At 42.1% G+C, this 18463-nt stretch overlaps 1 protein-coding gene across 2 annotated transcripts in view; it reads left to right on the top strand.

The window, feature by feature from the left end:
- Window positions 1-16565, top strand: part of LOC110505546 (choline/ethanolamine transporter flvcr2a) — a 35591-nt gene extending 19026 nt beyond the window's left edge. Inside the window, exons 3-11 of one of the 2 annotated variants that reach the window (XM_021584840.3) lie at window positions 1675-1815; window positions 2927-2994; window positions 3345-3448; window positions 7260-7370; window positions 7862-7967; window positions 10060-10171; window positions 10599-10663; window positions 13610-13717; window positions 15160-16565. In XM_021584840.3, the coding sequence (XP_021440515.3) occupies window positions 1675-1815; window positions 2927-2994; window positions 3345-3448; window positions 7260-7370; window positions 7862-7967; window positions 10060-10171; window positions 10599-10663; window positions 13610-13684 (782 nt within the window). In that variant the 3' untranslated portion in view covers window positions 13685-13717; window positions 15160-16565. The remainder of the gene's footprint in view (window positions 1-1674; window positions 1816-2926; window positions 2995-3344; window positions 3449-7259; window positions 7371-7861; window positions 7968-10059; window positions 10172-10598; window positions 10664-13609; window positions 13718-15159) is intronic. The other variant, XM_021584841.3, reaches the window with a different exon arrangement.
- The last annotated feature ends 1898 nt before the right edge of the window (window positions 16566-18463 follow it).

Genomic DNA, 18463 nt, shown 5'->3' with positions numbered 1-18463 from the left:
TGAAGCCCTCTGTTAGCTAAGTGCTGTAAGATATCTGACGCCTATTGAAGCCCTCTGTTAGCTGGGTGCTGTAAGATATCTGATACCTATTGAAGCCCTCTGTTAGATGAGTGCTGTACGATATCTGATACCTATTGAAGCCCTCTGTTAGCTGGGTGCTGTAAGATATCTGATACCTATTGAAGCCCTCTGTTAGCTGGGTGCTGTAAGATATCTGACGCCTATTGAAGCCCTCTGTTAGCTGGGTGCTGTAAGATATCTGACGCCTATTGAAGCCCTCTGTTAGCTAGGTGCTGTAAGATATCTGATGCCTATTGATGCCCTCTGTTAGCTGGGTGCTGTAAGATATCTGATACCTATTGAAGCCCTCTGTTAGCTGAGTGCTGTAAGATATCTGATACCTATTGAAGCCCTCTGTTAGCTGGGTGCTGTAAGATATCTGATACCTATTGAAGCCCTCTGTTAGCTGGGTGCTGTAAGATATCTGATACCTATTGAAGCCCTCTGTTAGCTGGGTGCTGTAAGATATCTGATACCTATTGAAGCCCTCTGTTAGCTGGGTGCTGTAAGATATCTGATGCCTATTGATGCCCTCTGTTAGCTGCGTGCTGTAAGATATCTGACGCCTATTGAAGCCCTCTGTTAGCTGAGTGCTGTAAGATATCTGATGCCTATTGAAGCCCTCTGTTAGCTGAGTGCTGTAAGATATCTGAAGCCTATTGAAGCCCTCTGTTAGCCCGGTGCTGTAAAATATTTGAAGCCTATTGAAGCCCTCTGTTAACCCGGTGCTGTAAGTTATTTGAAGCCTATTGAAGCCCTCTGTTAGCTGTACAGATAGGTGGAGTAGAGGCTAGTTGGTTTGTGGGTCTACTCTATGAACTCCTACCCCAGTGAGCTGATCTCTCCTCCACTTCTCAGACTGAACGTTGGAGCTGGACTCTCCAGCGTGACTAGTGTTGAATCACTGACTGACTGACTCACTCACTGCGCACCAGGGGCATGGAGGAAGAGAGAGGGCCCTGATAGGGCAAACAGTTACTGGTGCATTTCATCTCTCCAGTCTTCAGGCAAATTCTCAGACACGCATCTTTCTTTCTCTCTCTTTCTCTCTTGCTCTTTTAGCGATAGGCCTGGTGTGTTGCCTTGGCTGCGTTGTACTGAACTAGCTGGATGTAACTTTGGCCCCTCCTGTTTTATAGTCCCCCAAAGCTATGTGACTGCCCTAACTCCTACTGAGCTCAGGTGTCTGTGTTGATTGATAGAAGCACAGATGTAGGGATGTTAGAAGTCATGGGATGGCCATTGGCCTTTCACTAATTTGTTGCTATCACCAGCTTATTTGAGTGACTGCTGCTAGTTTTTCTTGGGAGGAGAAACGAGGGGGAGGATTGGCTTGTGGTTGGATCCAATTTGAACATGGTCTTTTAAAGGGCTCTGACAGATGTGCAACTTCAGAATCTACATCCAACCCTTTTCTAATATATTTTGGGTGTGCCTAGATAATGTATGTTGAGAACACACATTTAGGTGTGTCTATGATTGGTGTTTGTCAAATATTTGTATTGGAATGAATGGTCCAGTGTTACGGGAATTGCATACAAACTTCTACTCTACAGTATAACAGCATTATCACATTATTATTATTATTACCGGTTCTGTTTCTGTGTTCAACAGTGTTCCAAGAGAAGCCGGAAATCCCTCCCACCCTGGCTCAGGTCCAGGCCAGGAGCATCCCTCCAGAAGAGTACTCCTACGTGGCATCTATCCTGAGACTGCTGCGTAACCTACCCTTCATGCTCCTCGTCATCAGCTATGGTGGGTCGTATTCACCCTCAATCACTCTCAAACCACACTCATGTCTACCAGCATGTTTGTACTCCTATTATTTGAGAAAACAGAAGTTACATACGGCTGTCCAGATCAAAGCTTGTTGTATTGGTGATGCCCCAGACCTCATCTCATAAACACACACACATGGCCTCACAGCAGAATCGCCCCTATTCGAAGTACACTGGGCATTATCCTGCAGTCTCTACTGTGTGTCCCCTGAATGAGTTCAAGTAAGGTGAACTCACAAACGTAAATATGAACAACGTGGATGCTGTTGCATCATCACAGTGACAGGTGATTGAAAACATGTACACAACATCAGAGTATAATCATCTGAAGAAAACATCTGTTAGGGTCTTAAAGCCAGATCAATAGGTCATTATCAGAGATGTGAATATATCTCTCATTATGTTTTTGTATCCAGCACACTGTACATATTTGTATATCAAACGGTATTTTTGAGGATTTTAGGTTTATTGTCAGATTCTTAGGGTTGAAAGGTCACAGTCCTTGTAGTTAATGGTTAACTTATTGAATATTTGCAATGGTAGGGTTACTAGTCCATAAAAGTATTGCCTCGGGTCAGCTTAGCCTGATTACATTTTCACTGAATTATTGTCTGCCTTGGCTGTGCCATCTCAATATAAACAATAACATAAATGCTTGAGTTGAACTATTACATATGTCATGCCCTTTAGCTGTTTGGAAATATGACGTTTTACTTTTTTAAATGTTATTTGATATTAACATTGTTTACCCTTTGATGTGGCAAATAAGGATTTTCAGGAACAAGACAACAAACCTTAAGGGCAAAGCTGTCCAAACCAATTAAATATTGAGTGACACACCACCCTTTATGTCAAAGTCAAATATTCTCTCCTTTGTAGTAGTAGACTGGCTAAGGGCCAGGTATGGGTTCCATTAGGACAGGGCCAGTGAAACCCAAATACAGCGTCCCATCTGGATCCCCCTGCTTTCCCTGCAGGCCTCAGACTAAATAAAGACCTGCTCCTCTGCAGACTACAGCTCCTGTAAAATACAGCTCTGTCTCAGAGTGCAGAAACAAAACCAACATGTTTCCTTGTGTTTTCTGCAGGGCTGAATGTCGGTTGTTTCTATGCTGTTTCCACACTGCTGAACCGGATGATTATTGAGCATTATCCAGTAAGTCTCACCTGAATCTTATCACAATAAAACCAACCTACTGTAGTCTGCATAAGTCCCTCTGTGGTCATGCCCTTCAGTTATATCCTCACTTACTGTATTCAAAGAAGATCTTGAGATGTTACCTCCCCAATAAGTAAAACATTTAACTGTGTAGTCTATAATTAAGGGTATTTTCTAGACTAAAGACACAATTCTATAGCCCCGAAAAAGATGAGGTATAAGAGAACTAGTATCAAGTTCTAGTAGCAAGTAGGCTCACCCCAGATAAGATAACTGAAAAGCGTGAGAGGGTCAGGATGTCCAATTTGACTGCAGAAAGACCAATTCAGTCATTTTAACCTCCACAGGGTGAAGAGGTGAATGCTGGAAGAATTGGCCTCACCATTGTCATTGCGGGGATGGTGGGGTCCCTCATATGTGGGATCTGGTTGGACAAGACCAAAACCTACAAGTAAGATACTCTTAGGAACACTTGAGAGTACACAATACTTTACTAAAAATACACGTTATTGCATGTAGCATTATGCTCCTAGATACAATAGCTTTTTTGTGTGACTTTGATCACTGAATGGCAAGTCCGACCCTACCCTTTTGGGCCCTAAGCGAGATTTGTGCCCCCCCCAATGTTACAGTTTTAACACAAGTTTTATGAAATTCTATACATTTTGACATGGACGGAAAGAAAATTATGCATTTTTTTTTAAATCATGCAATTCTACAAATGTTGCCATGGAGCGGAGCAAGAAATAGTCTGTTTAACAGCTAAATTCCTGCAGTTATACCCATTTTGCCATGGAGCAGAGCAACAAATGGTCCGTTTAATAGCTAAATTCCTGCAGTTATACCCATTTTGCCATGGAGCGGAGCAAAAAATGGTCTGTTTAACAGCTAAATTCCTGCAGTTATACCCATTTTGCCATGGAGCGGAGCAAAAAATGGTCAGTTTAATAGCTAAATTCCTGCAGTTATACCCATTTTGCCATGGAGCGGAGGAAAAAATGGTCCGTTTAATAGCTAAATTCCTGCAGTTATACCCATTTTGCCATGACTTATGCCATGATACAATTATATCTGAGTGAGAGTGACGAACAAAATCAACGTGGGCCCCCTGGAGGACAGGGCTCCTGGGCATGTGCCCTGGTATAAGGCCATGATTATTAGATAGCTGGCAAGACAAACTTGCCAATCAAATGATTTTCTCTGCAATGACTATTGAGTGACTGAAATAACAAGATAAAAACTGCTGATGCACAACCACATTTCGAAATTGCACTTTGTGTATTCTAGTAACAGTAAGTAGAGGCCCTGACTGAGTCCTAAAAAAACTAAAACGATTTGGTTAGGGACCCTCTAGTGGCCGCGTGGCCCTAAGCGACCACTTATGCCCAGGGCTCAGTGGCCCTTCCTTAGTACTAATGAACTAAATAAGGTTACATACACATTCCCCAACTTAGACACATACACATTGTAATAGTGCGGCTGTAGCTGGCTGCTGACAAGGCTACTGGCTAATCTTTTGTCTGATGACACCAGAAAATTCCCAGTAATTGGCTTTATAATCCTCTCAAGCTTTTTCGTCACGCTCTCTGATCAAGTCAGTCAAGCTCCGTGTTGGAAGAGGTCCAGTAACTGCTGATGAGTCAGTTAATAAGATAAGAGCTGTTAAGGTCCCACTTCTCATCTCTTTGAGAACCTTTGCCCTTTTTAATTAGTGATTAAAATGTGATTTGCCTTGCGTACAGATAACTATTGTGTACAGATAAAGACTAGTGCATACAGTAGCCAGATTCACTGTATCTACTTAATCTTACTCTACATCTAACATCTCAATCATATCCTTCATTAAAAAAACTATCCATAGCATAGGTTGACAAGGTAGCAATCAGTAATGTTGTGTTTACACTCTTGAGCTCCGGGCTATGAAAACAGTAAACCGAATATGACCTTGGATGGGCTGGGCTCTTGCTTCTCTCATTAGCCACTCTAAAGGAGTCACTTTCTACATAAATGTCTTTTAAAGCTCTCATTCAAAGGCAGGCATCTAGGCAGATTAGTTATTTTTGTTGGAAGTGGAAACCATTTAGGTTCTGGAGGAACTAAGCGTTGTATCTGATTTCTCTCCCTGCATATCCAAGCTGACAAGTTTTTATGTATGAATCCTCTCAGCTGAAGTACTGGCCTGTTGGAATTGAGGCTCCATAGTTAATGGTGCCTGAGAGGAAGTCTCTATCCTTTTAAATGCATCTATATACAGATGTAGATCTTAAGGGAAAAGGGGATACCTAGTCAGTTGTACAACTGAATGCATTCAACTGAAATGTGTCTTCTGCATTTAACCCCATTTTACTGAATCAGAAATGTGCCGGGGGCTGTCTTAATCGACATCCACGTCATCGGCACCCGGGGAACAGTGGCTGACATTTTAAAGTGGAAATTATAATCTTTAGAAGCCTTTTTAAACCTTGAATACACTACAAGTTCACAATTCCTGCTGTGTTGGAAAATTGTCAGTAACAAAATAGTGATCAATTTAAGAAACTACATCTGTAGAGGTTATTAATGTAGTCATTCAGACATCTGCGCAGACCATGTCCAATTCCGTTTAATCTCCTTTCTATTTGTTTTGGTCAAATAACACAGGTTGTTGTTTCTCACCACAGAGCAGCCATTCATCAAACACCTGACCAGATCATGAACAAACAATGAATCAACTATGTCGTTCAATTGCAGGCATTACACAACTCTACACATCAGGGAATGCTATAACAACAGCAGTGGCAGTACCACGTGTTTACCTGCAAACCTAGCCCCCAAACTCCTGCTTCATCCCCAGCAGACAGTTATCTAATCGTAGGACTAATCGTAGCAAAACATGCTCAACATTTAATGTCCAACAAGATATTGTAGCCTGTAGCTTTTGCGATTCCAGGAGAAGAGGAATAGTCGAGAGGCTTGGAAAAGAGGGGCTATATGTAGCTGAAGAAGCTCATCCATATGAACTCATTTGTTGGCTAAATATTAGGCCTAATACTGCAGTACATGTATAATCACCATGTGATCACACCATCTCACGCTTTCTCTCCTTTCAAACTCCCCGCCAGTTATTTTGGCTGAAGACAGATAAACTTCAAATCGCTAGTAGGCTAAGTTAGAAAGGTATGCATATTAACCCATCATTTAGGAGCTAGATATAAGGGCTTTAAAAATGTAGCTCTCAAAGCCAAGAAAAAAAGATGCAATGGCAGATACAATGTGTTTCCCCATGACTTTCTGTGACAACAGACAAGAACAGGACAGAACTACATACATTTACATGGAGAGAATACATGCATTAAAAGCATTTCTGTGAAGCTTTGATAAGTCTGATGTCTGACAACAATAGAATGTTTATTATTTAAAACTTTTTATAAGATAAAAGTCAACGTTTTATACTGTTAGCGAGACTTAAGCATAACACCGCATTCATGACTACCTTGGTTGGTGGAAACAAAAGTCCAGGCTTTGTTACCGCAATACCTTTCAAATATAAAGAACATGTGATAGAAGTTGACGGCATGGTAAAGTTGGCAACTTTTCATCTTAGTATGAAAGGGATATATAACACATGTTATGAGGGGGAAAATTGTTTCTCCAAATTCTTCACATGACATCTGAGTAAATCGAGCCAAAGCAGTCAACCCAGATTTCTGTTATTGATGCTCCCTTCCTCATACCTCCATGTGTGTGAGAGACAAAGGACGAAGTTGTATTAACAACAATAGCTGAGTGGAGCAATGTTTCATGCGTGGTTGTACAGGAAGAGCTTCACCATAGTAAGCCTGTTGGTGTAGGCCAGAATGTGCCAGTTTTAATAAGGGGGTCTTAGATGGTCAGGAATCTTGTTTTTCCTCTCATAGAGGATGGGATTGGAGGGGTTGACAGTGGAGCCACAGCCAGCCTTACTGAACAGTTCTGCATGCTAGTTCAGAACCTGGACGGGTTACTGGTGCTGTATGTAGGCCTACCACAGATTGTTGAGGACTGGGACTGTTCTGAAGTGCTTTGTGAAACTTATGTAAAAGCAACATCCAGATAAGATGAATACATTGCAGACTCATTCAAATCCCATATGGAATGTTGACGTGTCCGGGAGCAATGCAGCAAATCAAACTGCTTATTAAAATATAGTTAGTACATTTCTATTTACACAAGCATACAGTACATTTCATACAGGCAAAATCCAGGAAAAACAAACATATATGATTATTTTCCTCTCTCCCCAGACAGACTACCCTGGCTGTATATCTTCTGTCCTTCGTGGGAATGGTGGTCTATGCCTTCACCCTCAACTTAGGCCACCTATGGGTGGTGTTTGTAACATCGGGGGCTCTTGGGTAAGAGTGACCAAACACTGTGACCACACACAATGATGTTTGTGAATGATTTGCATTTGCTAGCTATTCCACCTTTAGCATGTCAGTTGTAATGTGGGGTGGACTAGGTTTCCTGCCCTGGTCACACCACAGGAGCACTGCATGCTATTTACATTGCAAACTGCCTCCTTGCTCTTTAAACAGCCACTCTGTGGGAAAAGGCAGACAATATCTTAAAATGTTTAGTAGTTAAGACTGTTTAAGGTCAAGTGTAGTGGGAGAAAAGCCCATGATTATGTGCAACATTAATTATTTTCCTCTGGAGTTGAATAAGTATTTTATTATTTGTTAACTGATGTATAAAGGAGATGAACAAGAGCTGAAGGTTTTAAAGGGTCTGCTAGAGTAATGCCCTCAGAGGAGATGTTTTATTTCTCTCAGCAGGCATGAAATGTTAAGTGCTGCTCTTTTAGTTTGAGTAAAAACAACACTGGAAAACCTCATGTCTTCAGGTTCTTCATGACCGGGTACCTACCGCTTGGCTTTGAGTTTGCTGTGGAGCTGACCTTCCCAGAGTGTGAGGGCACCTCCTCAGGCCTGCTCAACTGTTCAGCTCAGGTAACAGGGATCATACTTTGGGATAATATTCACCATTGAAATAGTACATCTAGGTTTGTTGTATGCATGAAGTCTATGTATGAACCTAATGCATTTTATGTACGCTTTGACAATAACAACATAGTCCCGGGTGTGAGGGCTGTCACCGACCCAGAAGATTGGGTGGTCTCGCTCTCCAAGGCCGATGTGAGTCCAGTCTGTAATCCACCTGAATGGGACTGCAGTGGAGCAGATCGAGAGCTTAAAGTGACCAAATCACTCAACTTAAAATGGTCCACACACAGTTGTGAAGAAGGCGCGGCATGGGCCCTCAAATCTTCTAAGTTCTACAGCTGTACCATTGAGAGCATCTTGACTGGCTGTATCACAGCTTGGTATGGCAATAGCACCGCCCTCGACCGCATGGACAACCCAGTACATTACTGGGGCCGAGCTCCCTGCCATCCAGGACCTCTATTTTAGGCTGTGTGAAAGGAAGGCCCGGAAAAAAGTTAGACTCCAACCACCCAAGCCATAGAAGGTTCTCTCTGCATATGCACAGCAAGCGGTACCGGTGCATCAAGTCTGACACCAATAGGCTACTGAACAGCTTCTATCCCCAAGCTATAAGACTGCTAAATACAGTGCCTTGCGAAAGTATTCGGCCCCCTTGAACTTTGCGACCTTTTGGCACATTTCAGGCTTCAAACATAAAGATATAAAACTGTATTTTTTTGTGAAGAATCAACAACAAGTGGGACACAATCATGAAGTGGAACGACATTTATTGGATATTTCAAACTTTTTTTAACAAATCAAAAACTGAAAAATTGGGCGTGCAAAATTATTCAGCCCCTTTACTTTCAGTGCAGCAAACTCTCTCCAGAAGTTCAGTGAGGATCTCTGAATGATCCAATGTTGACCTAAATGACTAACGATGATAAATACAATCCACCTGTGTGTAATCAAGTCTCCGTATAAATGCACCTGCACTGTGATAGTCTCAGAGGTCCGTTAAAAGTGCAGAGAGCATCATGAAGAACAAGGAACACACCAGTCAGGTCCGAGATACTGTTGTGAAGAAGTTTAAAGCCGGATTTGGATACAAAAAGATTTCCCAAGCTTTAAACATCCCAAGGAGCACTGTGCAAAATCTACAATGGAATGGTTCAAAAATAAACATATCCAGGTGTTAGAATGGCCAAGTCAAAGTCCAGACCTGAATCCAATCGAGAATCTGTGGAAAGAACTGAAAACTGCTGTTCAAATGCTCTCCATCCAACCTCACTGAGCTCGAGCTGTTTTGCAAGGAGGATTGGGAAAAAATGTCAGTCTCTCGATGTGCAAAACTGATAGAGACATACCCCAAGCAACTTACAGCTGTAATCGCAGCAAAAGGTGGCGCTACAAAGTATTAACTTAAGGGGGCTGAATAATTTTGCACGCCCAATTTTTCAGTTTTTGATTTGTTAAAAAAGTTTGAAATATCCAATAAATGTCTTTCCACTTCATGATTGTGTCCCACTTGTTGTTGATTCTTCACAAAAAAATACAGTTTTATGTCTTAATGTTTGAAGCCTGAAATGTGGCAAAAGGTCGCAAAGTTCAAGGGGGCCGAATACTTTCGCAAGGCACTGTAGCTAACTAAATAGCTAACAAAATGGTTACACATAACATCTGAGTTGACCTTCGTATTTTATTCTTATTTTTGCACTCTATGCACACTGATACTTCAACACACATGCATACGCTCTCTCCATAATATGCACATACCTTTACATTTCATACCAACTCTACACACCCACTCACATACACTCATCAGATATGCTGCTGCTACTCTGTTTATCATATATCCTGATGCCTAGTCACCTCACCTTACCCCTATACATATCTACCTCTATCCATCCAGTATCCCTGCACATTGTAAATATGGTACTGGAACTGACTCGTGTTATTTTTTTTGTTCAACCTTGTTATTTTTAGTATTACATTGTTGGGGTTACAGCTTGCAAGAAAGGCATTTCACTGTACTTGTGCATGTGACATTAAAACTTGAAACTTGATTGTGTTTAGAGATGATCAACTCTCATGTTCACTCCCCTCATTCTTCCAGATATTTGGGATCATATTCACCATCGGTCAAGGGAAGATCATAGAGCACTTTGGAACGTTCGCTGGGAACATCTTTCTCTGTGTCTTCCTCCTCATAGGCACTATTATGACAGGTAGTTTGCTTAACCCCTACACACATTATAGCCCTATTTTGCAATAACAGAACAGCTTTATGGTAGATTGAACTTTGGACTCATCTGCCTGCAGTTGTCATAGTGAAGCACAGTGTCCTGTTATGTGATCCACATTATATGGGGCTGTAGGAACGCATGACTCCTCAGATAATCGCAGTCAGTTTCACAGATTTTGCGTAACAGCCTTATCTAGGATTCATCCTGGAGTAATGATGCCCTCTAGTGGGTCATAGTGACCATGATTTCTCTTCACAGGAAAACGTTAACACATTTTCTACATACAGTAGTACATTTCCAACATAGTTTCCGAGGCTATACATTCCTGAACATCAATACTATATATGACCCATGCATTTCTGAATATGTTTCTGAGTAGTGCCTTACCGCTCTCATCTATATGTCACAGCATTCATCAAGTCTGACCTCCGACGGCAAAAGGCCAACCATCTGGCTGAGACACAGGCGGCAAGTGTAAGTATATCCGTTTCTGCTATTTGGTGTCAGCGGTAGGATCTCTGCGTTCCAGTTAAAAGGGATGTGATGTGTTGGATACTGCCCCTGGCTGTTGCTCCATTCAATGGACTATTTTTGTTTATTTTATTTATTTATTCGTTAGTTTACCAGGTAAGTTGACTGAGACACGTTCTCATTTGCAGCAACAACCTGGGGAATAGTTACAGGGGAGAGGAGGGAGGATGAATGAGCCAATTGTAAACTGGGGATTATTAGGTGACTGTGATGGTTTGAGGGCCCGATTGGGAATTTAGCCACCGGGGTTAACACCCCTACTCTTACGATAAGTGCCATGGGATCTTTAATGACCTCAGAGAGTCAGGACACCTGTTTAACGTCCCATCTGAGAGACGGCACCCTACACAGGGCAGTGTCCCCAATCACTGCCCTGGGGCATTGGGATATTTTTTAAGACCAGTGGAAAGAGTGCCTCCTACTGGCCCTCCAACACCACTTCCAGCAGCATCTGGTCTCCCATCCAAGGACTGACCAGGACCATCCCTGCTTAGCTTCAGAAGCAAGCCAGCAGTGGTATGCAGGGTGGTATGCTGGCTGTCTGGCTGCTTCTCTGGTGTGGGTTCCTCTTGTTTGCTGTGGAGTGGACACAGGGGTCACAAGCATCAGACACCACCGTGCTTTTCCTCAGCTCTCTGAAAACAACCCAGCTGTTTCTGAAAACATTACTTTGCACCCGCTGTCAGCTCTCTAAAAACAACCCAGCTGTTTCTGAAAACATGACTTTGCACCCGCTGTCAGCTCTCTGAAAACATGACTTTGCACCCGCTGTCAGCTCTCTGAAAACATGACTCTGCACCCCCTGTCAGCTCTCTGAGAACAACCCAGCTGTTTCTGAAAACATGACTTTGCACCTGCTGTCAGCTCTCTGAAAACAACCCAGCTGTTTCTGAAAACATGACTTTGCACCCGCTGTCAGCTCTCTGAGAACAACCCAGCTGTTTTTGAAAACATGACTTTGCACCCGCTGTCAGCTCTCTGAGAACAACCCAGCTGTTTCTGAAAACATGACTTTGCACCCGCTGTCAGCTCTCTGAAAACATGACTTTGCACCCGCTGTCAGCTCTCTGAAAACATGACTTTGCACCCGCTGTCAGCTCTCTGAAAACATGACTTTGCACCCGCTGTCAGCTCTCTGAAAACATGACTTTGCACCCGCTGTCAGCTCTCTGAAAACATGACTTTGCACCCGCTGTCAGCTCTCTGAAAACATGACTTTGCACCCGCTGTCAGCTCTCTGAAAACATGACTTTGCACCCGCTGTCAGCTCTCTGAAAACATGACTTTGCACCTGCTGTCAGCTCTCTGAAAACATGACTTTGCACCCGCTGTCAGCTCTCTGAAAACATGACTTTGCACCCGCTGTCAGCTCTCTGAAAACATGACTCTGCACCCGCTGTCAGCTCTCTGAAAACATGACTCTGCACCCGCTGTCAGCTCTCTGAAAACATGACTCTGCACCTGCTGTCAGCTCTCTGAAAACATGACTTTACACCCGCTGTCAGCTCTCTGAAAACAACCCAGCTGTTTCTGAAAACATGACTCTGCACCCGCTGTCAGCTCTCTGAAAACATGACTCTGCACCTGCTGTCAGCTCTCTGAAAACATGACTCTGCACCCGCTGTCAGCTCTCTGATTAGCTGTATTTGATTACATGCCTTGCTGGTGTTTGATACAAAAACATGCTTGAGAAGTTTCTGTTTCGTTCGACATGCAACATGCATGACAAAGATGCTGTACCTTTTGTCACAGATTGTTATGGCTGCAGAGTTGTAGGAATCTACAGGTATCACACAATATCAGGGTGAAATATCATTGTGGTTTATCTGGAGTATAGAACTACAATGATCCAGCCACCTTTTATTTAACTAGGCAAGTCAGTTAAGAACAAATTCGTATTTTACCATGACTGCCGACCCCGGCCAAACCCTCCCCTAACCCGGACGACGCTGGGCCAACTGTGCATCGCCCTATGGGACTGCCGATCACGATACATCCCGGGATCAAACCAGGGTCTGTAGTGACACCTCTAGCACTGAGATGCAGTGCCTTAGACCGCTGCGCCACTCGGGAGTATATTCATCATAAGAGTGTACAATAGGCTGTAGTAAAAAATACAGCACTTTTACTTTTTCAATTACTCTCACTTGGCAGCAAAAAATAAATCATATACCAATGGCTTGCTCACACAAGAGAATGTAATTCTGTATTTTTTTTTGCTTTAATCATATAATAGATTCATAATTAACTTCAGGTTCAACTCACCATTGGCCAGTGATGTTCAGCTGTTGAAGGTCAACTTTAAATCATTAACAAGACTTTCATGCCTAACAAATGCACTCTGCTCAGCGACTATTCTTTCTATCGCTATCACTTATTTTATCTCAATGCAGGTTGGGAGCTTTACTCACTTCATTTATGGAATACTACAATAATCCCATCAATACTTCTCTTAATATTTAAAACCAGTGCAATGTCCCTTGTCTCCAGTAACAGTGCCAAGAGAATTCAAGAATTTTCTCTCCATTTTTTTTAAATTCGATGTTGAAAATGGAATGCTTGTTAGTCACAGTAGGTAGCATTGTATTAGTTGAAAATATAGCTTAGAATTTTTTTTTTATAGCGTCTGAAGAGTAAAAAGACCATATTGCACAATTTGACTGTTTAATCCATAATCCTTTACAATTCCACTCCAGCTTTATGTCATATCCTTTCCATCCTCAGAAGAGTCCTCATTAAGAGAAGGCTCTCTCTAGAGGCAGGTGGACTGCTGGAGTTAAAAGAAGGTGTTATGGGAGGGTCTGGAAAGGGCAGAGGGATTATGGTGATAGGGATGGTGGAGGAGCCCTCTTGCCCCTCTTGTGCGTGATTCCCTAGTCGTTGTTCCAGGCTGCAGACTCCCCGTCTCGGATACAGGACTACGGGGCCACAACACCCAGCAGATCACAGGAGCAGCAATCCTGACATTCACTAAAACCCAAACACACACCTGCCAAGGTACAGGTATCAAGTCTTTGAATCTTATTTCACACATGCAAAGTGCTGTACAGTACAAAATGCAATCATAAAGAGCACTCCTATTGGGGATGTGTTGAGAATTCCAATTGAAAGATAGACATAAAACACTAAATTCACTCAATCTTTACACATTAAACCTTTTCTAAATGCTGTAGCCTGTAACCCACTTCAGCAGGGTGAAAGGTCTTAAAGAAACACATGACACCTGCTCTTTCTGTGAAAAGAGCAGTAAGAGCAGTAACTTGGATTGAGAATGCCATGTGGGACTTGCCAAAGCAGATGACAGGGATTGGTCAAGCATAAGGAGTCTCCAAGCAGGGTTGGGAGTTAATATCTGGATAGGGTACTGTGCTTCAATTACAATAATCAGTAAGACACATTTTCTGTCAGCTAAGCAGCGACTGAGGAACTGAAGTTCTGTAAAATATTGTTGGAAATGAAGTGATCATGCTGAAGCTTTGTAGAAGTATGCCACTTGCAGCTTGAGTGTAATATTAGTGCTTTGAACTATTTGTCCTTCGGTTGATCATCCTTCTCAAAGCAAAGCCCTACTATATGAGCTGGTTGGAAAACAAAATGGTGATGATTGTATGTGTGGCAGAGAGCTTTTAACTTCCTGTTTAAGTATTAGCTAATAAACCCCTGAGAAAATGTTTTGGTACCTTACAACAAGGGTCAGGGGAATCAATCAGCTTTTTCTGTTTTCCAGAGAAAGATAATCATAAGTGTATACATTACCTGTAAAACACATATTGTTTTGATAACCTAAATACATTCTAGTGAAACCAAGTTACTTAAGTGCCTGTTTGTCTAATTTACACCATCAGCATACCACCCTGCATCCCACTGCTGGCTTGTCTATGAAGCTAAGCAGGGTTGGTCCTGGTTGGTCTCTGGATGGTAGGCCAGATGCTACTGGAAGTGGTGTTGGAAGGCCAGTAGGAGGCACTTTTTCCTCTGGTCTAAAACAAATATATCCCAATCCCCCAGTGCAGTGATTGGGGACATTGCCCGGTGACGCTTTTGGATGGGACGTTAAACATGTGTTCCAACTCTGTGGTCACTGTGGCACTTATCGTAATAGTAGGGGTGTTAATCCCGGTGTCCTGGATAAATTCCCAATCTGGCCCTCATACCATCCCCAGCTTCCAATTGGCTCATTCCTCCCCTGTAACTGTTCCCCTGGTCGTTGCTGTAAATGAGAATGTGTTCTCAGTCAACTTACCTGGTAAAATAAGGGTTAAATAAAATGTGCTTAGTTTATAAATATTGAGACCCAATAAGATGTTCCATTGTTAGTAAGCTCCACCTCAATAGAAATAACACAATTTAAAGTTTTAACATAGTACATGTAGTAATATATAATATTGGAACATCATGAGGAAAATCTGATTTCTAATAGTAATGTTTTGATTCGACAGAAACAGGAAGGCATCTCACCGCCAGCTACACTGAAGGAGGTCAAGGTATAAGGAGGAATTCCAGTTGGACAGGTGTGAGAAGACAGCCCAGCACACACTGACATGTTTGAAAACTACCAAAGGATGTACACACAAACAGATACAGTACACACAGTAAAAAGCATGCTGCTTTCCCTTTACAAATGTGAAGGTGAGCACATGCACAAGTGATGAATTTGGATGAACATGTAATTACTACTTAATTGAAACTATGACATGGAGGACTCCACTGAGGAAGTCAGAGCCCAGGAATGTACTGTAGGCTGGGGCATGGACACCCTGCTCTGGCTTTAGTTCCAGTGACTGCTATTTCTACTGCCTAGCACAACTGGCTCCCCAGATCTACTCAAGCCACGTAGAGGAACTCACGTGGAACCTCACATGTTCTCCCTCTAGCAAATTACTCGACAGATAACGAGTTTGATTGTCAGGCACAACCGGAAGTATTTCAAGTTTAATGACCTGTTAATTCATATTTAAGTGTCACTTTTTGAGAGTACGCTACGAACGGTTCATCTTTTCATTTTCTTTACCTTTGTCTCCAATCTAAATCATGTAAATGTTGATGTCTGTGCATCCTGATATGAGCAGTATTGTGCTTTTTGTTTCCTGACATTTGACCAATACTATACCGTAACCAAACTTAACATTGCTAAGTGTATTAATGTAACTGTTGTATTTTTGGAATGATAGTTAAAGGTAGACTACAGACTCAGTGGTTTCAGTTGAATGGCAGTCTGTTCAGAGGTTCAGTCAAGCCAACTCACCTAGGGGTTTAACATGATTTTGAGATTGCTATCTGCCAAATAGGATCACAGAGATACTTGTGAGTACTACTGATAATGGTGAATAGGGCTGATACTGTGCCTGAGTATGCTTTAACCACATTCTTAGAATAACTATTGTATTTAATGCTCTACATTGATTTGTTTTAGAGCCTAAAACGCAATGATAACAATGTGAGCACAAAATCATTAGCGTGACGAGACAGACAATCCAATGGATTTGTCATTTTGCACAAGGTAGGCTAGTTCTGTATGTTGTATGTATGATTATTTTGGTCTGTATATTTGTTACTGAGAACTCTTTCATGCCATACTTCATGTTAATGGTGAGATTTAAGATGAAATCCCATAGTGCAGTGTTTCATCAGCTTTCTTTTTTTTTTGAAGGATCATTTTATATACATCAAATGGTGATGTCATTTTTTACTATTTCTCATACTCAGTAATGAACAACATAATTCTAGTTTTGTAAAAATGTTTGTAGATGTTGTTTGGACAAAGTGTCAGTTGTGAACAATTGTACATGGTAATCTGGTGAACTAAATGTAAAAAAAAAAACATTTAAAAAAAAGGCTGTTATTTTATCAATGGATGTGTTATACCACACACAAAATCCAGTAACATACAGAAACCATCACTGAGCAGTTTAGAAATCAAGACAAAGGCCCAATGTTGAGAGAATCCATTCAGGCACTCAGGCACTACATGGCACTCACACCAAATTGTTCATTTACATAAAACAATTCCAAATCCAGTCAACCCTACCACACATTAATCAAACCATTATTAACATACATAAAATCATCACTGTACATTTATGTATCATTACTGTACATGCTGAAACATTGATCGACAATCCCTGTTCAATTGTCCATGCAAGAGTGAAACAGCTGTAGCCAAACTCTAGTATATCCTAGCACAGGTACAAATCACGTAGGACAGGTACAAATGACCTGCAAAATAAATTCCAGTTATTGTATACCCCCTCTTAAAAGCTTAAAGCCATTGGACTTGTCTTTGTGTACATACAGTATAGTAAATAGGCCACTCATTATTCAAGAGAAGAAACATACTGTCCCACAGCTCTCTCTATTGCTGGGCTAAATGGCACAATGTATAACAAAAGTTTTCTGTAGCTTGGAATCAGTTCTGCTTCTTATGCTGTGCAGCCACCTCCTCCTGAGGCTCTGGAACACACTGGAACCCAATCAGCATTCCCATGATAGAGAAACCTGGAGAGGTGAGAGGATGGAATGGGGTTTCCTCTGCAGAACAGACACCAGCAGCACAAGCTCTGAGCAAATTATATCAGATGAAAAATGTTGTTGAGCGATGCACATTCTGTACCTGGTAGTTTGATGATTTACTAACACTGTGTTGTTACTGGTTATAACAAAACAAGCTCACTATTTGATCAGATGGGATTATAGAGCTGCAGTACTTACTCGCCACAATGAGAGGTGCCATAATGCCAATGGTCAGAGGTGCCGTTTTGTGGATGAAGGATGAATAGACTCTACAGTACCCCATTCATAGACACTAACTGCTTTTGCGCCCATTGATGACAGCATCTTCGGGTCGGGGGAGTTGTGTGTGTTATGGGAGGGTCTGACGCTCTGAACGTTGAAAATGTATCGGTTTTGGAAACACAAGGAACCTATCTTTCACATCCGCTATAAATGATTTTCAAAACAAAACACACCTTATATCTCTCACTCACTCACTCACTCACTCACACACACACACACACGCACACGCACACGCACACACGCACACACACGCACGCACACACACACACACGCACGCACACACACACACACACACACACACACACACACACACACACACACACGTGTGCCCTCTGTTCCCTGTTGTCCTTGTGGGTTATTGTTACCATGTCTGTTGGTCTTGTGAGTACCTGTGCTGTTGTATCGTCTTCCACGCCACGTGTTATTATGCACATGTTTTACAGGTCCTGTCCCATGTATTGTTTAGGGGTTTACACCTCGCTCTTTTGTTTGGGTGGAGAAATAAATAAAAAAATTACGTATGCGCTTGTCTCCTATCATTATCCAGCGTGACACAGTGATGACCCCCCCCCCCCCAGGTCAACCTAGCAAAAACACCAGGTGCATGACTTAATCTTCTTCCCATTACGCTTTTCCATTTCCAGAATCTTCCCTTGCTGAGCCTGGCTTCCACAAAATATTAGAAATCTACCATTTCCAATTAACCTGGCTAGTTTAACTTCACCCATCTCTCTCTTTCTCTACAGCATTAGTTAGTCAGGTAGGGTGTAAATGAGGCCCTATGGTCTCATCAATCACGCGTGGTTGTGGAGGCCAGGTCATCTGATGCAGCACTCCATCACTCTCCTTCTTGGTCAAACAGCCCTTACACAGCCTGGAGGTGTGTTGGGTCATTGTCCTGTTGAAAAACAAGTGATAGTCACACTAATCCCAAACCAGAGTGCTGTGGTA

Source organism: Oncorhynchus mykiss, chromosome 25, assembly GCF_057628025.1.
Source record: "Oncorhynchus mykiss isolate SJ-2025 chromosome 25, ASM5762802v1, whole genome shotgun sequence".
NCBI lineage: Eukaryota > Metazoa > Chordata > Actinopteri > Salmoniformes > Salmonidae > Oncorhynchus > Oncorhynchus mykiss.
The sequence above is the reverse complement of the archived record's forward strand: the minus strand, read 5'-3'. Positions and strand labels throughout refer to the sequence as shown.